At 51.6% G+C, this 21,145-nt stretch overlaps 10 protein-coding genes across 10 annotated transcripts; 6 read left to right on the top strand and 4 right to left on the bottom strand.

Moving 5' to 3' along the window:
- Nucleotides 1-657: 657 nt before the first annotated feature.
- Nucleotides 658-1,523, bottom strand: Aspvir_000175 (uncharacterized protein; the record flags this gene model as incomplete). The annotated part of the gene is made up of 4 exons (XM_043265317.1): nt 658-971; nt 1,043-1,159; nt 1,225-1,338; nt 1,445-1,523. The coding sequence occupies 4 exons, from the start codon at nt 1,521-1,523 to the stop codon at nt 658-660; spliced, it is 624 nt and encodes a 207-aa protein (XP_043121252.1).
- Nucleotides 1,524-2,577: 1,054 nt separating this feature from the next.
- Nucleotides 2,578-4,533, top strand: Aspvir_000176 (translation initiation factor 4B; the record flags this gene model as incomplete). The annotated part of the gene is made up of 6 exons (XM_043265318.1): nt 2,578-2,581; nt 2,680-2,736; nt 2,789-2,833; nt 2,950-3,075; nt 3,132-3,422; nt 3,485-4,533. 6 exons carry the CDS (start codon nt 2,578-2,580, stop codon nt 4,531-4,533), a joined length of 1,572 nt encoding a protein of 523 aa, XP_043121253.1.
- Nucleotides 4,534-6,291: 1,758 nt separating this feature from the next.
- Aspvir_000177 (uncharacterized protein) lies at nt 6,292-7,112 on the top strand (the record flags this gene model as incomplete). Its single annotated transcript, XM_043265319.1, has 2 exons — nt 6,292-6,508; nt 6,574-7,112. The coding sequence occupies 2 exons, from the start codon at nt 6,292-6,294 to the stop codon at nt 7,110-7,112; spliced, it is 756 nt and encodes a 251-aa protein (XP_043121254.1).
- Nucleotides 7,113-7,704: 592 nt separating this feature from the next.
- Nucleotides 7,705-8,951, top strand: Aspvir_000178 (Gfo/Idh/MocA family protein; the record flags this gene model as incomplete). The annotated part of the gene is made up of 5 exons (XM_043265320.1): nt 7,705-7,735; nt 7,785-7,810; nt 7,863-8,041; nt 8,102-8,385; nt 8,446-8,951. 5 exons carry the CDS (start codon nt 7,705-7,707, stop codon nt 8,949-8,951), a joined length of 1,026 nt encoding a protein of 341 aa, XP_043121255.1.
- Nucleotides 8,952-9,276: 325 nt separating this feature from the next.
- Aspvir_000179 (60S ribosomal protein eL32) lies at nt 9,277-10,080 on the top strand (the record flags this gene model as incomplete). The annotated part of the gene is made up of 4 exons (XM_043265321.1): nt 9,277-9,316; nt 9,556-9,680; nt 9,798-9,919; nt 9,972-10,080. 4 exons carry the CDS (start codon nt 9,277-9,279, stop codon nt 10,078-10,080), a joined length of 396 nt encoding a protein of 131 aa, XP_043121256.1.
- Nucleotides 10,081-10,519: 439 nt separating this feature from the next.
- Aspvir_000180 (pseudouridine synthase family protein) lies at nt 10,520-12,147 on the bottom strand (the record flags this gene model as incomplete). The annotated part of the gene is made up of 2 exons (XM_043265322.1): nt 10,520-11,854; nt 11,905-12,147. The coding sequence occupies 2 exons, from the start codon at nt 12,145-12,147 to the stop codon at nt 10,520-10,522; spliced, it is 1,578 nt and encodes a 525-aa protein (XP_043121257.1).
- Nucleotides 12,148-12,838: 691 nt separating this feature from the next.
- Nucleotides 12,839-13,402, top strand: Aspvir_000181 (acyl-CoA thioesterase; the record flags this gene model as incomplete). The annotated part of the gene is made up of 1 exon (XM_043265323.1): nt 12,839-13,402. The coding sequence occupies one exon, from the start codon at nt 12,839-12,841 to the stop codon at nt 13,400-13,402; it is 564 nt and encodes a 187-aa protein (XP_043121258.1).
- Nucleotides 13,403-13,948: 546 nt separating this feature from the next.
- Aspvir_000182 (uncharacterized protein) lies at nt 13,949-14,446 on the bottom strand (the record flags this gene model as incomplete). Its single annotated transcript, XM_043265324.1, has 1 exon — nt 13,949-14,446. One exon carries the CDS (start codon nt 14,444-14,446, stop codon nt 13,949-13,951), a length of 498 nt encoding a protein of 165 aa, XP_043121259.1.
- A 2,691-nt stretch (nt 14,447-17,137) lies between these two features.
- Aspvir_000183 (phosphotransferase family protein) lies at nt 17,138-18,903 on the top strand (the record flags this gene model as incomplete). Its single annotated transcript, XM_043265325.1, has 3 exons — nt 17,138-17,205; nt 17,274-17,887; nt 18,002-18,903. The coding sequence occupies 3 exons, from the start codon at nt 17,138-17,140 to the stop codon at nt 18,901-18,903; spliced, it is 1,584 nt and encodes a 527-aa protein (XP_043121260.1).
- A 468-nt stretch (nt 18,904-19,371) lies between these two features.
- Aspvir_000184 (uncharacterized protein) lies at nt 19,372-20,913 on the bottom strand (the record flags this gene model as incomplete). Its single annotated transcript, XM_043265326.1, has 1 exon — nt 19,372-20,913. The coding sequence occupies one exon, from the start codon at nt 20,911-20,913 to the stop codon at nt 19,372-19,374; it is 1,542 nt and encodes a 513-aa protein (XP_043121261.1).
- Nucleotides 20,914-21,145: the final 232 nt, after the last annotated feature.

Genomic DNA, 21,145 nt, shown 5'->3' on the forward strand with positions numbered 1-21,145 from the left:
TATAAGTCCATACTCGGGGATGGGGATGGGAATAGGAGGCCCCTTGGAATGCTGTCAGCCTGTCGATCTTTATATCATCCAGCTAAACTTTTGCAAGTGCTATTTAACAACTACATTCAGGGGTAGGTTTAGTTATATATTCAATCAAGGCTTTCTTGTCTCTGTGCTATCAAATTGTCACTAAAATAATTCTTTCACGGTTCAGTGTCATGTTCCAGGCAAATTAGACGCTGAGCTGTGAATTTTAGCTATAATATACTGGGATGTGAGCTTTTCTAAAGTCGCCCTACAGATCTGGGCTGATCATCCTCGATGAAAGTATTGAACATTTGCCAGTACAAAATGGTGAGACACTCTCCAGCTCCTTGGCTATCCTACAAATTGCTCCTTTTGATATAATACAAGACGTCCTTGCACTGTTCTCATCAGGGATGTCCATAGACATACTTAGCTGCCTTTAAGAAGAATCAGATTTCTCCTCAGACTATGGTGAGCAACAATGATCGAAACCTCTCATAGCCCGTGATGCTCGCATCTGCGGGGATTCCTAAGAGCGATCGAAGTTGGTTCGCCGTCCAAGCCCTGGATGACTGTACAATTCGTGAACATTCCCGTAACCTTGGAAGGGAAAGAAAGTCTGATGTCGACGCAATGCGGTCATTTAGTTGATGAAGGATCCACTCCCGTCATGCCCTGTCCGTTTGCTTTGGCTTTCTCAAGCTCCTCGATCTTTTCGTCGATGATAGCTATCTCAGCCTCAATGCTGAGCAGTTTCTCACTCAGGATCCCCCTGTATTCGTCATCAGAGAGGGTCTTGAGTGGAATCCATTTGGAATCTGCTATTCGTTGCAGAATTGGCTTCGATGGGGTATTTGCATGTTCCATCTGCCACGAGTCGATAGCATTGTAGGATCTCTGTCCCAGGTAGCCGAGCAGCGAGAATACAACAACTCCTGGGATGAGACGACCGCCTAAGCCGAATCGCATTAGTACTGATCTCTGGTAATTCGAACATTTCAAGTAGACTTTGGAGTTCAAGTACCCATTAATCTAGTGACGGCGCCGCCAGCGATGCCACCAGAGACAGCGCTGACATAGGCTCTCTGTTTTGGGGTCGCCTTATCCTCATAGTGGAGACTTAGGATGTTACTCCTTAGCCCTGCAATCAAGTAATCAGTATCATAAGCATCCAACATCACCAGACATGGAAGAGATACGACGTACACCAGAAAGAAGTCCCACAGGCAAACCAGTGGATACCGCAAGAAATCGAATGGATTACAGGATGAGGAGACCTTATGACACCGGAGATGCCTCCATAAACGAGGCCAGCAGAGCCTGAATGGCAAAAGTCAGTAGCTTTTTAGAAGAAACCCGTCATATTGGAGCATTGAAGATCTCGAGGGCAAGTTTCTGGGTTGCTTAGGCAGAGTGAAGAACTCACCGCTCAAAGCTCCGGCTTTTAGTGACGCCAACCATACATTCTCTCCTAATACAGGCCTCTGACCATTCTGTCCGCTCATTTTGCGACTGACCAGGGAATGTATATTTGACGCATGCCGCTGTGGTTGGGTTCTTAAATGATAAGACCTGCTGTTACCTATCAGAGTAGTGGTTCATATGGCGGGACATCACGTGACCTCAGGTCATGCGCAGACGATTTCTACTGATCTAAGAGGTAGATATCGATCATCTATCTAAATACTATTTGGGAGGATTCAGCCGTGTTTCACCTTACCCTATTTACAGTTTTACACTGATTTGGCTGACTCGAGAAAGGATAGGTACCAAAGTAGGACCAATCTGCTTGTGAATCATCTTGATTGAGCCGTACAGGGTTATGTTGCCTCCAATACGGTTTGCCCCTCCAGATACCCGACCCAGCCAGGAACACCTGGTGTAATATGATTATATGAGTGCAAAATGGTTATACCTGTAACGGTCGCTTCGTGTCCTCGTTAGTCTCACTCAACTTTGCACTCTATTGAGATACAGGCCTATACTGGGTCTCAGAATCCTGTTGGATATGTGTATGCCTGCAGGGGCTAAGGGCACAAGCTTCCCTCTTCGTACTCCGTATTACTGGATTGGTTCAAGATGGCTTGCATTGAGCCGATCAATCTTGAAAGAAAGTTAGAAGTATGATATATAGTAGTGATTATCAAGTAATAGCTGGACAATTAATTGCTTTATTATCTGAAAAGAATGTGCATCTTGCCTCTCCAGGATGTCTTGATGCCACACCAAGCACCGATGTGACAAAGCCCTGGGGTTGGGTCGAGGCCGAAAGCCGCACCACCACTTTTTTTTCCCTGAGGCTGACTTTTCTAGCGTCATACTAAAAATTATCCTCACGGATTAACCTACTTTCCCCCCCCTCTGTCCTTTCAACTGCGGAGGTCACCTGCAATAATTCATCACACGTCTACTTGTTCAAACAACTAGACGTCATTTCTTGAAATCATTTTGATCTTCCTGTCTGGAAGACTTCTTATATCCCTATTTAGGCCCATTTAACATCTTGCTGAGACGCGCACAAGTCCTTGGCGCGTTTCCTGAATTTCGACAACCGCAATCATGGGTATGTTCCACCCCGAACCCCTCCTTCAGTGCATCCCATGAGTCTCCAGATCAGATGCCTTGGATATGATGAGTGAGTACTGACGGTGTCCGATGAAGCGCCCGCGAAGCAGAAAGCCCAGAAGATGTCTATCGGCACCTTCCTGGCCGATGAAAGTAGGTTCCCACACAAATTCCCCGCGGGGATGGATTGTGCTAAAAGAAACAGGCCTTGGCTCCTGGGCCGACGAGATGGAGGATATGCCTTTGTCTGGTAAGTTGCAATTGTCGTCGATGAAACACACTTGAAAAATGATGGTTTTTGCTGATTTGAGGACTTTGCAGCCGGTATGTACTAGGCGCTCTATCGTGATACTTTTTCGTCGATAGTCTCTTCCACCTGCGATAAGGATGACAAGGCTAAAGATGCAATAGCTCCTCCTTCCCAGCTCGGCTACGGAGGTGACCGCCGCGGCGCTGGCCCTTTTTCCGCTGGATTCGGCAATGGCTTTAATGGTATGGCTCCCGGCTTCAATCGGTTAAGAATGCAGTCTGACCCTAGAGTGACACAGACCGCGAACGTGGTGGATATGCGATCAGAGAGCCTCTCCCACTTCCTACTCAACCCCCTTACACCGCTCACGTTGGAAACCTTTCTTTTGAGGCGACCTCGGCCGATATCAACGACCTGTTTGCTGGATGTAGTGTGACGAACGTCCGTATCGTTGAAGATAAGTTGACAAGAAGCCCCAAGGGCTTCGGCTATGTTGAATTTGAGACTGTCGACGGCTTGAAGAAGGCCCTTGACCTCTCAGGTACCACGCTTCAGGGAAGAGCGATTCGTGTCAGCATCGCTGAGCCCCGTAAGTATCTTCTCGCATGTTCGACGCATTTTGTGCGCAAAAAATCTGACTGCCCTCAACAGCCAAGGAGCGAGATGTTAAGGAGCTTGACTGGACTCGCAAGGGCCCCTTGCCCGCGCCCGAGCAATCTTCCCGTCGTGTGCCCGACCGCTCGACTTTCGGACGGAACCTCGACAACCTCTCCGATGCCGGCAGCGAACGTGCCGGTGGTCGTCGCAACTTCGAGTCGGATGGAAAGGTGCGCGATTTCGGCAACTGGGAGCGCAAGGGTCCTCTTTCGCCGGTGACTGGGCCAGTCAGAGAAGGTGGCCGTCCTCGCAGCAACGAAGGCCCCGTCAGAAGAAGCTCGCCCGCTTGGGGTGAGGGACGCTCTCAGGATGGCTCGAGACCCCCGCGCCGCGAATTCCAGGAGCGCGCACCCACTGCCGCCGAACTCGATAACTCATGGAGAGCCAGAATGCGCCCCGATCAGCTTCCTGCCAAGGAACCCAGTAACCCTCCCTCTCCTGCCGCCGCCCCCGCCGCCCCTGCTGCCCCCGCCGCTCCAGCCTCTCGCCCTAAGTTGAACCTCCAGAAGCGGACTGTCGCCGACACTCCGTCCAGCCCCGCTGCCAGCACTGACTCGAAGGCTAGCCCATTTGGTGGTGCTCGGCCCATCGATACTGCCGCCAGAGAGAGACAAGTTGAGGAGCGTCGCCAACTAGCGCTCCGTCAGAAGAAGGAGGCCGAAGAGAAGGCCAAGGCCGAGAAAGCCGAGAAGCAGCGCCAATCCAAGGAGCAGGCCAAGAGCGAGAAACCTGTGCCAGCCGCCGATCCCAACGGCAAGGACAGCATGGACATCCCTAAGGGCGGAACGAACTTCGAGATCCTCCGGCCGGCCGGTGAGGATGAAAGCGCTGCTACCGAACAAATCCAATCGGAAGAAGCTCCTGCCGCTGCTGCGGGTGATGAGGCCTCGAAGCAGGCTCCCGCCGGCAAGGCGAACGGTAACTGGCGGAGCGGGAGTCCTGCTCAGCCCGCCGACGCTGCCGCAGACGAAGAAGGCTGGAGCACTGTGAGCTCGAAGCAACGCAACAACCGTCGTGGACAGTCTGGACGTACATTCGCATAGATTTCTCGATACCCTGATTCATGTCATCGTTCATAGCCGAGTACTACTACGCTGGTTTCAGGGAGAAGTAGGGTTCGTCAGTTGTCATTTTTTTTCGGATGCCACAAATCTTGACGGTACAGCCTCCATGCTCTCAGCATTTGCTTCTTGGTTAAGTCGATGGCCAGCTTTTTTTTCCTCCTCTGCCATCCTCTCTACTCTCCACCTTCTCTTTGGTTCGTGATATCTTTCGTCGGGCTAGATTCCTGAACCACGTCTCGTCACTGCTGACGTTGTCGGGCACGTCGAAAAAGTTCGTGTTTATTTTCTCGTTATGTCTACCCATTTCCTTGTCGTCATCTGTTTTCCCCTTCCCTTCTCTGAGCTAGCTATTCCCATGTTGTGTGGATTTAGTGTTGTGCACTCACGACCCATCACGGCCTATGTGAAGGAACGGGCTATGTGACTTCCTGAGATGTTTGTATTTCTTCCTTCTCCTTTCCTCGGCAGAATTGGTCTTCTCGCCGTCAACGTATTCCCCCCTCTCATTGTCTATCTTGTTTCGGGATTGGGGGAGATGGAGTGTGGAGTCCTATTCTACTTGTTCTTCTAACGGAGCCATGTCCCTTCCTAGATGACGAGACAGCCATGCGAATAAGATTATGACTCAGAAGATAGATGTATGATCCGAAGCTGGGAAGAACATATAATGCCGACGTAGTTATTGGTGACAGTAAGTGGGAACTACCAGCTTCTCTGACCGCTCCTCCCTTGTTAGACGCTGTCCTTGACCAGCCGTGTGAAGCTACATTCCTGTGCCGGCCCCTGGGAGATAAATACTCAAGCAAGGGAGGGACCTGAGCGACACGAAGAGAAGAGTAGTAGCAAGTATCGACGGGGTAGATAGCTAATCTTTCACAGAGAACCTCTACGTTGCAAGGGATACAGCTAGAATGGCTGGTGTTTCCTTGGCGATCAGCTATGGCGATGCTGAGATACTTCATTCCTTGCAAGGGACTAATGTCGATGGCAGGTTGAAACAAGATCCACGAGGTAAAGAGTGGTAATCCTGCATCTCTCTCGATATTGATCGATATTGATATACTAGGAGACTGGTTTATTTTATATTAGTTCCTGGAGGTGACCAGTCAACTACACTAGAACCCACCAGAGGCGGAGACTAAAAGTAGTCCACGATCTACACGTTGTACCTTTTAATAGCCGACTTTTAACAACGATCAAATCATATTTCGTTGAATATTCTTGTGAATGGTGACCCTTCAGAGATTGAGGATTGACATTTCAAGAAAGATTTTGAATTGCAGTTTGCAGTGTTCATTGATGGGAGATTCCCTTGCCTTCAGCATATAGCCCAGAGAGGCATATTTATAGAATGCGCTAACCTTAGACTTGACTGACTGTAACTCCAGCGTGTAAGTTGTAACACGAATCAAGATCCTTCCCCAGCATTTGATAATAATAACTCCTAGTCAGCCTCCCTTTGACTTCACTTCCTTACCTCCTTGACTGTTCCAGTAATTACTTATTGTGAGCCTCATGAGACATCTGTTCGGTGCCACTTCTCTTCTTTGTGCACTGGATACTTCACCGATCAGCCCCCCGCTATTTAAAGGCCCGGACTGGACAACTGGACGACCTGCGACGCCGGCCCTCCATCCTTTCATTTCCGCGACCCCAGGTTCAGCTTCGTTTCAGGTCTCAATGCGTTGAGATCGACCCAGAAGAGCGCTTCCAATTACTCTGGTTCATGCCTCGATAATGTCGACCACCACAACCACGACTGTCGCGGCTACGACCCTCGTGGGAATGCTTCCAACCATGACGAGCGCTGCCCCCAACATCTCAGGGAAGAATTGTCCAACATGTGGCCAGGATGGGTACATGTCGCAGGATCAATTAGTCGAGAGCGCCCGGAGGAGGGTGAAGGAATTGGAGGGTCAGGTCGAGTTGTTGAACGCGCACGCTGCACAGATGGGTAAGCGCGTTGCTACGAACAAGTCAATTACCTGACGGTGGTGCTAATCTGGTCTACGTCTATAGCTGCACAACTCGCCGAGTACGAAAAAGAAGTGCGCCGTCTCCGATCGCAAACCAACACGCACACTCCCAGGACGGGCTCCGCATCGTCCACATCATCCGCGCCCTCGAACGAGAGCGAGCATTCCCGGTCCTCGCCGCCGCAGGCCCAGCAACAAAGTCGCCTATCGACGCTGACGTCGCTTCTCCCTTACCGTCGCCCTAGCACCGCATCCCCCACCCACACCATTACCCAGCCAGCACAACCGGCCCTTTCTCCCGACCATGCTACGACAGAGCTTCAGACGGCGCTCGAGCGAGAACAGAGCTTACGCAAGGCGGCAGAGAGCCAGCTCTCCCAGGTCAGTTCAGAACTGGAGGAACTGACGGCGCAGCTGTTCAGTCAAGCAAACGAGATGGTTGCGCACGAGCGCAAGGCGCGGGCGAAATTGGAAGAGAGGGTGGCGGTGCTCGAACGCCGGGATGTCGAGAAGAGGAAACGTCTTGACAGACTGGAAAAGGCGATGGAGCGCGTCGAGCGGCTTCGAGCATTGGTCGGGTAATCCCCGGATGTATAGTCTTTTTTCTTTTTGCTTTCCTTTTCTTTGGATCTATTATACCCCAGTTTTGGTTCCGGCGGACGACTCCTGCTTTGGATTGTTTTTGACACGATACGGCCTCATGAATGGGCCATGAGGAACACGACCAGCATTGTTATGACAGGAAGGCGTTTTGGACAGCATTTACTCCGTTGTTATAGCTGAAGCTTCAGCAATTTGCACTCAGTGGATCACTACATACTAGGACGGCCGTGGAAATAGTACAATAGACACTAATGACCTCCTTTCCTTAACATTTCGATCCCTCAAGTGGCTCATTAGATAGCACGGTTTGCCCACGCGGACCGTGTTGTCATGGTTTAGGCTAAACGCTGTATGTCTTCACCGGGTCGTTTCCACTTCCAGGTTTCCACTCTCCACCCCGCCCAGCGCAGGGTCTGAAGATCGGGACGCCAATGAAATGCCGCCAGAAGCATGGCAGCTGGGTGCTGCATAACCGGATTTCTAATCTTATTCCAAGGTATATAAAGTCGTGCATCTGTACAGTCTCGATTGTCAATAATATCCGTGTATCTGTTGCATTTGAACCATCGATATGTCTGTCGGAGTGGCTATCATTGGAAGCGGTATGTCCCACCATCTATATCCGTGATCTAAAGCTGATAAAAATCACAGGCATCTTCGCTCGCGAAGAGCATCTGGTACGCCATCCCGCTTTGTCATTTGATCTGACTACCCTGACTCCAGTCATAGCCCGCAATCCAAGCAGCAAAGGACTTCCAGCTGAAAGCCATCTATTCCCGATCCCTCAAATCCGCCCAGGATCTCGCAAATGGGACTACGGGCGTTGATCTCTACTCCGAGGACTCTGGCGCCGGAAAGGGCTATGCCGATTTACTCGCCCGCGAGGACATCGCGGCGGTTGTCATCGCGTGCGTCTGGCCCTCTGCCCCTCAACGATCAAGACTCACTGGCTAATCAAATCCGGGCAGCCTCCCCATCCTGGTGCAGCCGGCTTTCATCCGCAAGGCCCTGACGGCAGGGAAGCACGTCCTGTCCGAGAAACCGATTGCCAAGGACATTGCCACGGCGCGGGACCTGCTGCAATGGTACCATGCCAACATCGACACCAGCAAGACCCTCTGGGCCGTCGCTGAGAACTTCCGGTACATGACCAAGTTCCTGCGCACGGCCGAGGAGGTGCAGAAGCTGGGGCGGGTCAAGAATTTCCGGGTGAATTCTCACGCGCTGATCTCCACGGACTCGAAGTATTTTAGTAAGTTATATCTACTTGCTCTAATCTTATTGCATCTAGCACATAAATCTAATGAAGCAGAAACTGCCTGGCGCCAGACACCCGAATACCAGGGCGGATTCATCCTCGACGGCGGTGTCCATGTGATAGCAGCTCTACGATTGATTCTCGGGTCGAGCGACCCTGTCACTACGATATCCGCGCAGTCCTGCCTCCAACAGCAGTATCTCGCTCCCCTGGATACGGTGGACGCGGTGATGAAGACCAGATCTGGCGCTTCGGGGGTGCTGTCCTTGTCGTACGGATCAGCGTTCAACGACTCTGTTTTCGAGTTTGACTGCGAGAGAGGCGTGGTCGCCTTGAACTTTGACCGGCTAACAGTCAAAGGCGAGAGCAATGAGCTCGCTTTTGACGGCCGAGGTGTTAGCCGTGAGGTCGCCGTATTTGCTGCGACCATTGCCAGCGGTGGTTCCATCGACAAGCGACAGAGTCCGGAAGAGGCGTTGGCTGATTTGGAGATTATGGAGAAGATGTTGACCAGTGGTGAGAGAGACGGCGAGAGGCAGAGTGTGGAATTACAAGTGTAGATACTTATGAGCTTCATGACAGTTAATTCCTGCCTTAGTTATACTTCAATCTGATAGGTACATCCATAGAGAAATCATGTCTTGGCGAGGGTTAGCCGCCCAAGCCCTAAACACCCGTTCTCGCTTAGCGATCCACTAGCGTCCCCGCTGCACTCAGGCTCGCTCGCTCAGGCGGCCAAACCTCAGCGGAATTTTTGAGATTGAACTCGAATCGTCACGACAACTCTCGAGCGCCAGCCAGCGAGACCCAACGATACCGACAAGGTATGTTCATTATCTGCATTTTCCTTTCTTTGATGCATGAGATTGTACTGACAGTTTCAAGATGGTCCTCGCAAAGAAGCACGTCCCTATCGTCAAGAAGCGTATGTTCTAGCTCCCTCTGCCAGCCTTTCCCTGCCTCAAGCACACGCACAAAATTCGGTTCTGGAGAGATATAAGGAATGGATGTTTTGGTTTGGATGTGATGGAAGAGACGGTTTCAGAGAAGAGATGGATCAGCGACCGGATCAAGACCTTTTGTTGCGAGCGTTGCATGAATTACTTGAAAATTCACACACACGAACACATGGAATATCAGGAGGACTGACACGGTTGTGAACAGGCACCAAGCGCTTCTTCCGCCACCAGTCCGACCGCTTCAAGTGCGTGCCGGAGTCATGGCGCAAGCCCAAGGGTATCGACAACCGTGTCCGCAGACGCTTCAAGGGCAACATCCCCATGCCTTCCGTACGTTCAGTCCCTCCGACCCTAAGCCGCCTCAGATTCGATCATCTCGACGAGAACAAATCTGGAATCGCTGTGGCCTACCTTTGCGAACTGCAATGCTGATATTTCCTGGACTAGATCGGTTACGGTAGCAACAAGAAGACCAAGCACATGATGCCCTCCGGCCACAAGGCTTTCCTCGTCCACAACCCCAAGGACGTCGAGCTGCTGCTCATGCACAACCGCACCTACGCCGCTGAGTACGTTGCATCCGTCTGAACAAAAGCAACACCATACTGATTGATGGAATAGGATCGCCTCCGCCGTCTCTTCCCGCAAGCGCGTCGACATCATCGCCAAGGCCAAGGCGCTCGGCGTCAAGGTCACCAACCCCAAGGGCCGTGTCACCGTTGAGGCGTAAATGGTGGAATAGGAATGATGAAATAATAGAACGAAAAAATTTGACCCTAGCCTTTTACCTCTTACAAATATACCATGAAGGGGGGCCGGATGGTGGACGTCCTTTTTATTTTCCTCCTCTTTCCTCATCCTTGTGGCTGAGTGTCCGTGGCCGTGTCCTCTGGCGGGTGCGGAAAAGGGTGTCGATTGTCGGTTCCATGTATGGTCGTGAAATCCTCGTGGCAATGACGATTCAAGATATGTGCATCACGCATGCTTTGTTAGGACGTATGGGGTGTACGGGCACCTATTATCGTAAATGTAGATCTCGTCCAGGCCATGCATACGTTCCCGACCACTACAGTATGTGCGTAGCTTGTACATCATGTCAATGTGCAACGTATAGTCCATATATTAATGCATCTATTGCTAAAATCATGCCATCTATGTATCATGCAGTATCATACCGCCTCCTGAAACTCCTGCTGCCGCGCAGCAGAGATATCTACAAGCCCGACTCCCCGCAGCAGCACCGGATTCTCCCTCTTCTCATCAGAACCCTGGACAACCATGCCCTCGGGAATCGGCGTCTGGCCGATGACAATCTCCTCCTCTTCCGGGACAGGCACCCAGCCGGGTGCCTCACGCGGCCCATCCAGCCCCTTGGGCGGCATGGCCCATGAAGGCATCTTGCTGCGATACTTCCACTGGCCCTCCAGATCGGAATACGCAACCGCATGCAGGAAGATGCCGAGCTCATGGACGCCCGGGTCAGTGTAGAGCTCCGTGCCGCAGACGTCGCAGACCTCGCCGGAGAGGCGCTCGCCCTTGCGCTTGTGGTAGTCGTGCACGGCGGCCTCGTGCTCGCGCGACATGATCTCCTCGACGACGGACGGGTGCGTGCCCGGCGGCACGGGCGGCACGGTCGTCAGGTGCGTGCGGTACGTTGTCGTCGTGTCAGCGACCTCTGTCTTGCCCATCTCCGAGAGCCGGTCCATGATCTCTTCGTCGCGCTCGGCGGTCGCCTCGTTGCGGCCGAGGTCCGGCCCGAAGACCCGCCGGTTGGAGTAGATCGGGTCGTTGGTGATCGGGTGCCCGAGGAACTGCAGGTGCACGCGGATCTGGTGCGTGCGCCCCGTCAGCGGGAGGCAGTGCACGATGCTGTAGCCTTCGGATTCGTTGGCGAGGAGCGGTGGCGGCGTGGCGGGCCGGTCGCCGCTGGCTGTCACCTCGTTCTCGTCGCGCTCGGGGGCGGGCGAGGCAGGCGGGTAGTACGCTAGCCGGCGGAACTTGGTCTTTGCGTCTTTGCCGGTGGCGCGCACGCGGTTGAGCCCCAGCTTGGGACTGACGGACATGATGGGCTGGTCGCAGACCACCACGCCCTCCGGGAAGCGGCCCTTGACGCGCGCAATGTACTCCTTTTGCACGGTGCGCTGCTTTAGCTTGATGGTGATGGCGTCCGCGGCCTTGGGGTGCTTCGCGATGAACATCACCCCGGAGGTCAGGCGGTCCAGTCGGTTGCAGGGCCGTGGGACGAACTCCTGCCCGCGCTGCGAGCGCAGGATCTCGACGATCGAGTTGTAGTGGTATCGGCCGGCGGCGTGGACGGGGACACCTGCGGGCTTGTCGATCACAAGGATATCATCGTCCTCGTGAATGATTCCAATCTCGTGGCCGGTGACGGGGGGCTCATGGCGGTGGAGGGTATGCGAGATGATTTCGCCGTTCTTGATCACGGTTTCGGGAGCCGCGGTTTTGCCGTTGACGGTGACCTTGCCATCCGCAAGGGCTTGGACCTGCATTGCATTAGCAACCGCTTTCAATCTGATACAGTCTGGAGACCCACGTAGTACTCGGCTGGCCGATCTCTAAACTCGGACGTGAAAATTTCCTGCAACTCCCGACCCCGCCATCGCTCCTTGCAGTAGGTGTTGTATGTGTAGTAGTAGGGCTTGACCCTGCGCAGCCCGCCTTCAAAGTAGTATGGGATCGGCCATGGATCGCATGGAGTGACTGCGACTTTCGGGGGTTCTTCGACGGGGTCCGGAGGAGGGACTTTGAGGGTGGTGTCGACGGGAACGACAGCCATGCTGGACGCAGGTATCCTGCCTCGTCGCAGCAGATATGCAGTAATGCGAGGAGATGGAGCCAGGGGTAATGTATCAACGATCTCGTAATAGTGTACGACCGAGTAGGTTCGTGTACGCTCGTGTCCTGGCGAAGGCAAAAAATAGCCACCGAAAAAAGATAAAAAATAAATTAGCGTTGCGGGGAAATCAGATTGAGAGGTACAGACATCAACAACTGGATAAAAGCGGCTATATACTGTCCGATATCTAAAATGTTTATATACCGTCCGATAGCGATATATTTACCTCTCTAGAATACTCATATTCAATTCAATATGGCAATATCTTGGCTGTCAATCATGACTGTTCGCGATCACATTCCCCGCCTCAGACACATCTGCATAACTTATCCCATTACTAATATTGCATAAATTATACAACCAATCAAATGTTTTCATTTCAACCTCGGCTCCTTGGTGCCTGAGGTTCTGCGAGCCTCGACATCGACATCAACATCAAACAAATACAACAGCACTACAACTACTCTATAAGAGGCTAGAAATTACTTTGCATCAAGAGAATTGTATTGAAAGCGCATTTGTCCGGAATTGAATTCTGATTGCGAGCCCAACCGGACGAACAACAATATCATCGTCAGTTATATATTACTCCACCCGCATCCTACTATAACTCCACTACGTCGCACCAACAATGTCCCCCAAAGAGGAACTAGAAGCCAAAAAGCGCCGCAGGCGAAGCGACTACGTCTTCCACCAGGAACACCGCACCCGATGGCAAGCACCCATCCTCTCCCCTACCAACCACCAACTAATGCAGGCCAGGTTCGACAACGACATGTACGCCCACCTCAACAACACCGTGTACGCCATGCTCTTCGACTCGATCGTAAATAGCTGGCTCATAGTCGAGTGCGGGATGGATCCGTTCAACAGGAACAAGTCCGCCGACGGTGACACTGAGCGGAACATCTCGCAGCAAGTCGGGATCATGGTCAACTCGTACTGCGACTACTTCGCCTCGGTGTCGTACCCGGATGTACTGGATCTGGGGCTGCGGGTTGCGAGGCTGGGGTCGTCGAGCGTGACGTATGAGGTTGGGGTGTTTCGGCGGGGGGAGGAGGATGTGAAGGTTGTCGGGGGGTATACGCATGTGTTTTGTGCGAGGGAGACGATGAGGCCGGCGGAGGGGGGGATGGAGGAGAGGGTGCGACGGGGGTTGGAGAGGTTGGTTGTTAGGGGGGGGGCTAAGTTGTGATGTATTCATTTATTCATCAGTGTGAGGGTGGGTATAATTGTGGTGAAGCTGTTGCAGATGATAGACTACCGTCTAATCCTACATACACCCAGCCATGGAAATAGAAGCCAGACTGGCTATCTGTGACACTGGCGGTGTGTGTTCGTTCATAGCTAGTGATTCCCCAAGGTTGGGTTGATTCAAATAAGGACCGAATTTTTGTGTTCCATTACTCCTACTGATAGCAGGCTGTAGTATCTAGCAATCAAAGTAAACCCAATATGTGAGATATCAACACGCTGTTTTATAGATCATGGACAAAGCAACAATAGCAAGAAAGTCTATCCTTCTAACCCAAACCCAAACGCCATCGCTAAATCAACCATTGCCGATATACACGTCGTCCGATGATTGTATCAGCAAGTTATTTGCGATGGAAACAATAACAAATATATAGACACCCGCTGAAACGCTGTTGGCGACAATTATGAGATAAGGTAGTCGTCGGAGTAAAGAGGTGAAACGAGTTGAAGAGTGATGAGATGATGTGCCCAAGGTACAGCCAAGCTAACCCATCTTGGTGGGGACGATGCTGCTGCACCGAGAGACGTTGGAGCTTTCAGGAGACAGGACGCGCTCCATCGTCTTTGTGCCATGGTCGTAGTGCCACTTTTGATACGGGCCAGGGATGAACTTTCCTTTGGCGTCCCAGCCGGCGACCCAGGTGTAGCCGTCGTCAAGGAGGAAGAAGAGCAGTCTTTCTGGCTTCGCGCCTTCGTGCAGAGTCACCGACTGCCAACGACATCTGTCTTCCATTTCGTGCTCAAAGATATATCGGTGGAGGATGCGGCAGTAGACAAGTGGGACGGGGACCTTCTCATCGTATTCGCTGCCGTCCTTGTGGACGAGATGCCATCCCTGACCGGGGATGTATTTGTAGATGCCAGGAACAGGGCTTTCCCAATGTTCTTCTTGGTAAATAGATCCCTGAATGCGCTGGCCCCGTTGGAACCAGTACGTCGGGCAAAAGACAGCGCGAAGGCAGATGAAGAGATTCGGCGCCATGAGTATTAGATATTGAACGAGGACGAACAGAGAAGAGGACGGATCAGGACAAAATGGAGAAGAAAAGTAGAAATCCAAAGGAAGCGCTCAGTTGCAGAACTTTTTTCGATTTGAGAAATGAGATAGGGAAAACAGCGTGGTCATAAGTCGATATCCATCGTGACGGTCGTACTTCGAAAAGGATTCGTAGTGGATGGAAGAAGATGAACAGGGATAGACGGTGATGCTGTCACTGGCGCGACACCAATGTCTGAGGGCCAAAGTCCCGGATGATTAAGAATCCGAGTGGGATTCGTCCAAGGGATCTCGACCGCTTGTTACTTGGCTGCTTCCGAGAGCAGGATCAGAGTCAGGATCAGGAGCAACGATAACGCGCTGGCTGCAATGATGCGGTGTGTATCACAGCCCAGGAGGCGTGACGACTGACGGAGTTCGAATCTCCTGGAAATATCATGAACAGAAACAAGAACAGGAACACAGTGATAGTCTGATAGAAGGCAGCTATGGAGAAAGCCGATCGAGACCCGAATGTGACAGAGAGCAGTGCAGCAGTCACCCTGTGTTACAGCTCGTCAAGAGCGCATGGGGGAAATCTCGACTCTGACTGGACGATAAGGAGAAAAGACATTATGCAAGAGGAGAAATCGAGGTATTAGAAGGAGTGTTAAGGTCAAACGCCTTTAAATGAAGATCGTTGTGTGCGCGTTTTCGCACATTTCGAGGCGGTCTGAGGTCAGCCCCCCCGACGGCGTAAGAAAATTTTGATAGTCAGGATCACTGCGCTCCTAAACAGGGACTCCACCGAACCAGGCTAGAAGAACTAGACCTCCTCAAAGAACGGATCCGTCGTGATAGCTTTGCGACAGTCCCATAATTCCGGCGACTCTGACCAACAAAATGCTGCGCCGGTTGAGCTGCAAAGGGGAAACTCTGCGCCGCGGGAAAGCCGAGACCCACACGAGCAGTAAGTAGTATTTTTATCGTGCCGTTTTTTTTTGCTGCGTTTTTTCCCGTCTTAGATTCAACTCTAGATCTCACTCATCGTCATGGCTGAGTCAATTAATTCGACTTTTACTATCGAGACCAGGTGTGCCCAGTCTCGCTAGTTCTCCGGGGGTCCGGGAGATGCGCTTTTTGCTTTTTCCTTCCGTAGTCGTGGGTTTAGCAGGTTCCAACTTCCTGCAAGCTAATGGGATTAGCCGTTGGAACTTAGCAGGCCGTCGGGAAATGTCGTAAAGCAGCTGAAGAGTGAGCAGTGAGCACTTAAAAAAGAGTAGTCAAGCCATCTTCGCAGAAGACTGGGCATCGGCATTGCATTATCAATTGCTATCCACTTCGATACAGGAATCTTGATGCCTGATCATGCCGTTTCCATCTTCGCAGTAATCAGGGCTGGAACGGAAAGGGGTGTCTTCCGCTGATACTCCATCTCTGAGCTTGAAAGCATTTTATCAACTCGATCAATAGGGGTCTCATGTTTTCCATTCCGGCACGATCCTTTGAGAAGTCAAAGCCCGTCGCCGATAACAGGAGCAGACATGGTCGCGTCGATCGTTTTGAATCCGGCCTGGACAGCAATTTTTATTCTTCAGATAGAGGAAGCCCAATAATTTGCATGAGACGCATAATGAGTTTGAGGGACTGTCGATGGAGGTGGACTTCCTCCGAAGTTCAGTGGCATATAGTGGATGATCTTCCAATTGACCTGTCAAAATGCCGCATGTCGTCCGCAAGTCTTCCATCGCCATTAATCAGGTTCCTCGAAGCTGGACAAATCATCAGGCGTTTCTATGTCCTTTCAGAAGAAAGGTCAATATAGTGTTCAGAGGGAGAAATCAGATATCTCATCTTGTGGATCCCCGATCTGCGTTCTGCAGCTCAAGTTCTTCTAGCAGCTCTCTTATCAACCAATGAAATCATGAGGAACCCAGAGATCTTCACTCATGCACGTTTGCCCTGGTATTTAAGCGGCTTGTTGCAACATCTGGATCCTCTCCCTTTCTGTTCTTCTTCCTTGCAAAGACGACGCCACTTCTAGGTCTCTCATGGTAGAGCTCTGGACCTAAATCCTAGGACGTAAGGAGCAATGACTCTGTCAGTGATTCATCAAGCCTGGGCCCCTCAGATGGACAGGATTGATAAGGTACAATCAATAATGTTCATGATCATCGGAAGGAGACAGCACCGCCAGAGATGGCCTGGCGCATGAGGGCACAATGGGGCCGCAGTCCTGAAGGAGCCCAAGTTGGGAACCCAAGAACCTTTCTCACTTGTTTAATATACCGCCTTCGAGACATCCGCGCAATTAGAATATTGGTATGGATTTGTCTGACAGCAACGTCCTGGTCACAAGCTCGAATCCAACAGCTCGGTACTCGTGGGTAATCGCCTCAGGCTCACTGATGCTAGCTATTGCTAGGTTCACCGCTATATTGTAGAAGAAGCCTTCTAGAAACTAGCACTAGTGCATAAATGAACTGCTTTTCTGCACCTCCCATTTCATTACCCAATATGGGTGCTGCTGCTCTTGAAGGGCAGCATATGTAAGCTCCTTAAACAAAGATCACATGATCCCACCTGAGTCGTGTCACGGCTATTTACTCTGCTTCTCTTTCAGGTATGTCAATTCGATTTCCATCGCCATAAAATATGGGGATCCTCTCAAGGTCTTTTTCCCGGACACGCAATTCAATGACGCGAACCATCACCTCGTGGAACAAGAATCACAATTTATTCGAATATACTTCCGGCCGCTTCCTGTGAGCCTATCTGCGGCCGTGGCCCGTCACGACAACAACGATCTTACTGATGCGATATGATGCTCTAGGTTCAACGAGGACATTCGGCGGACCGAACGTCGCGTGCAATTCGACGTGGATGCCCTCGTCAGCGCTCTGTGCTGTGCCACCAAGCGACCTGCCAGTGACCTGGCTGGCATATCAAAACTAGCCGAAGGGGGTTTCAACCGCGTGCTTGAAGCTACCTTCATCGACGGTTATGAGGTGATTGTCAGACTTCCATACAGGATAACCGTTCCGAAATATCTTGCTACAGCGAGTGAGGCGGCTACACTGGATCTGCTTCGGCACAATGGTGTTCCAGTGCCAAAGGTGCTTGCGTATTCCGCGGACGAATCAAATCCTGTCGGCACAGAATACATTATGCTCGAGAAGCTCGAAGGGACACCCTTGAGCGAACAATGGTTTTCTATGAATAATAAAAGCAGAGCCAAAATTGTGAAACAGATTGTGGAGGTGGAGAAAAAACTCATGGCGATCCCTTTTCCCGCAAGTGGAAGTTTGTTTTATCGCAAGGACCTCGGAGAGTCGCAATTGATCGTCCCAATCACTGGACAATCCGATCAGGTCGTCCTTGGTCCTACTGTGCAATATGAGTGGTGGTACCGTGAGCGCAGTCTATTGGATGTTGACCGTGGCCCTTGTATGTATCGTACCTCGCTCCCTCTCTGAGATTCATTGGCGTACAAAATGCTAATCAAGGGACTAGGGAAAACTTATCTCGCATGTTTAGAGGCTCCTGCAAAACGTGAAATAGCGTACTGTCAACGCTACGGCAAACCTCGTCTTCACGTTGAACGCTACCTACGGGAGCTGCATCAGTTCAAAGCAATGTCGCCAGCCGTTCACACTCGTCTTCTCTCTGATTACTTAAAGCTAGCGCCTTATCTGGACATTCCGTCCGACCATCCTCTGGCGCGGCCGGTCCTTCGTCATCCAGATTTTTCGCCGAATAATATATTGGTCAACTCCTCGAATGACATCGTAGGAATCATTGACTGGCAACATGCCGTGGTCCTACCTCTATGCTTATGCGCTGGTATACCCGATCACTTCCAAAATTGGGGTGATCCGATATCAGAGACCCTTGCAAAGCCAGAAACCCAACTACCAGAGAATTTCGAGTCTCTTGACCGAAGCGAGCAAGAGCTGATTCAGGAGACCATGCGAAGACGCCTTGTCCATTTCTACTATGCTGCACTAACCATGCGGCAAATGCCGGAGCACTTTGACGCTCTGAGAGACGAGAATTCGATGCTGCGGGCAAAGCTTTTCAACCGTGCGGGGGCTCCTTGGGAAGGCGACTCGCAGTCTCTGAGATATGCGATCATGCAAGTTTGTAAAAACTGGCCCATGCGTATTGGTAACTCGGGTCCGGCTCAACCAGTTGACTGTCCTGTGCACTTCGCGGAAGAAGAGATGCTGCAATGCACGAAAGACCATGATCAGGAGCAGGAAAAGCTGCAGGAGCTTGCGGAAATGAGAGAAATCATAGGTATTGATGCCGTGGGTTGGGTCCCTGACGACGAGCATCTTGAAAAATCAAGAGCCATCGCACAGTCTATTAAGGCGGGCTTGATGGAACACTCGAAGAGTGACCTCGAGCGGACTGCCGTACTCGATCATTTTCCTTTCGACGATCATGACGAAGAGGTTTGAAAACTCTACTAGCAGGCTTTGGTTAGGCACTCTTAGCCTCGATACACATAGTACTCAAGGTATCATAGGAGTGACTGTATAGTTAAGCTGCGGAGAGGGGCACATTGCGTCGAGGAGCCCGGGACCAGCCTGGCGAGCCGCACCAGATCAAGTCCCTCGCAAGGGAGCATCCCTGCTAATGCGCTGTCCTGCCCGGCAATCTAGACGCTGAGGGAACTGGCTCGCATGCCTTCCAAATCCAGGCATTTTGCTCCACGGTATACCCAGCACGTGGTTTCAGTGACCACCACGGATTTGAGATACAGTCTTTGCATGGCACACATTTCGGCCAGGGTATAGTCTATGTATGAAAGAGAACTGGCAAAGTCAGGGGTTGCCAGAGATCTGACTATCTACCAGTTTCTTTCAGACTTTGTCTGTGGGACACATTGTATGTATTCACTGTGATACCCAATGCAACATCGCCCATCAGAGAGACAATCCCGCCAGCTTATCCGAGCCAACATCACCACCGTCGTCCGCTCCAGCTCCAGCTCCTCCGTTTTCATCTCCATTAGCTGCGTTATCCTCAGAGTCTTTCTCTGCGACCTCCTTGGTGTAATCGTCCGGGTCCCAAGCCAATGCCCGAGTATTCATCTCTTCGAGCTTTATCGCCACGAGTCTTTCGATATCAGCTCTCTCTTCAGGCTCCAAGAAATCAAGTCTCTGCTTCCAAACATCGTCGATGGGAGAAGAGGTCGGCCCAAAGAATCGCTGATCAATCTTGCGCCAGTATATCAAGTCAAAGGCAAAGTTATTCCTTGCCGCATATGCAATCCAGAAGTCTCCCCCCTCCCAGCTCTCTCGCATCGGGCCAGAGAGTCGCTGCGTACTCTTCAGCCAGCCCTGTTCAATTGCCTTGTCCTCTTGGTACCTCATCGCGCTGAGAAAGGTTCGAAGGCGTCGTTCATACTCGCTACACCAGTCATCAAGGCCTCGAGGCCAGTATTCAGGCTTTTCAATCAAAAGCCACCACGGTGGCGCAAAGGAGAATTCGACCGGGGCGGCATATGTGAATTCCCAGTCTACAACTCCGACGATTTTCAGCTCCTCGTTCATGAGGATGTTAGCTGGGCGAAAGTCATCGCACCAGAGCCTGAACGGGCCTTTATCAAAGGATGCCGACCGCTCTGTTAGGCGATGTTCTCTGGCGAGTTTGCGGAAAAGATATCGAGCAACAAGCTTGCGCCGACAGTCTTCGGCTGAGTCGATTGCATCATTGCGCTGGTTTATGAGGTGAGCGAGGTGCAGCTCCGCTAGGGCTTCAAAGTACGAGGACGCGGTGTCGAATGTCGTGGTCGGTAGTTTCCCTTGGGGTAAGGATCCCAGTTGAATCAGATTATTCATAGGCATTGATAAAGGTCTACGTGTCACTTTCCAGGTGAAATCGTCCACCTGCTCTAGTGACCCTATCTGGGGTAGAGCTGGTTGAGAAAGCTGAAGCAGAATACTCGCGACCCCTCCATAAAGAACCTCTAATTTTGCCTCGCTGATATTCGGGTCAAGGATTCCACGATCTTCCTTTGGGCACCCAGGCGTGTTAAGAGCATCATACATGCTCGTATCATGGTCAACATAGTCCATAATAATAAAAGGACCTAATCCCAGAGGACTCTCCTCCCTTGTCCCCCAGTGGTGGACAAAAGGAACAGGGATTGAAGTCTGATCATAAATGTATCGCATGGTAGCGACTTCATTCCGAACCTTCTCTTCGGGAAAGATGGTGGCACCTGGCTGGGGGAAACGGATTACGGCAGTGTTTGCATTCTCGTACTTCATTTGAAAACAGATGTTGTATGCGCCTTTCTCGAGGAAACTGAATTCGACAGCATCGCCAGGACGATGGTGTCGGTCCAAGAAAGTGCCAACCGTTCGTAGGACGTCGGCTTCAAGAAACTGGCGAACCCATCCATCGGCGATGGCCTCGCTTTTCTCCCAGGCGACATCGTCGTAGCGCAGCCGTGGTTGCATACTTGGGGAGCCTCAGGGGGTGTGGGGGGAGGGGCAGGGGGGCGAAATCTCGGTTTCAGAATGCAACATAGTCAAAGGGATAGGATGGATGATCCACATACATGATACGTCGTACTGGGGCCAGCGTTCACTAATCAGAATCGCGATCGACACAGGGAAGATGGAAATATCTACTCCGCAAGGCGGAAACGGTGAGTAAATCGAGCTCCAGGGGTCCGGTCATCTCCGGCGA

This window comes from Aspergillus viridinutans (assembly GCF_018404265.1).
Source record: "Aspergillus viridinutans IFM 47045 DNA, scaffold_1, whole genome shotgun sequence".
NCBI classification, from domain to species: domain Eukaryota; kingdom Fungi; phylum Ascomycota; class Eurotiomycetes; order Eurotiales; family Aspergillaceae; genus Aspergillus; species Aspergillus viridinutans.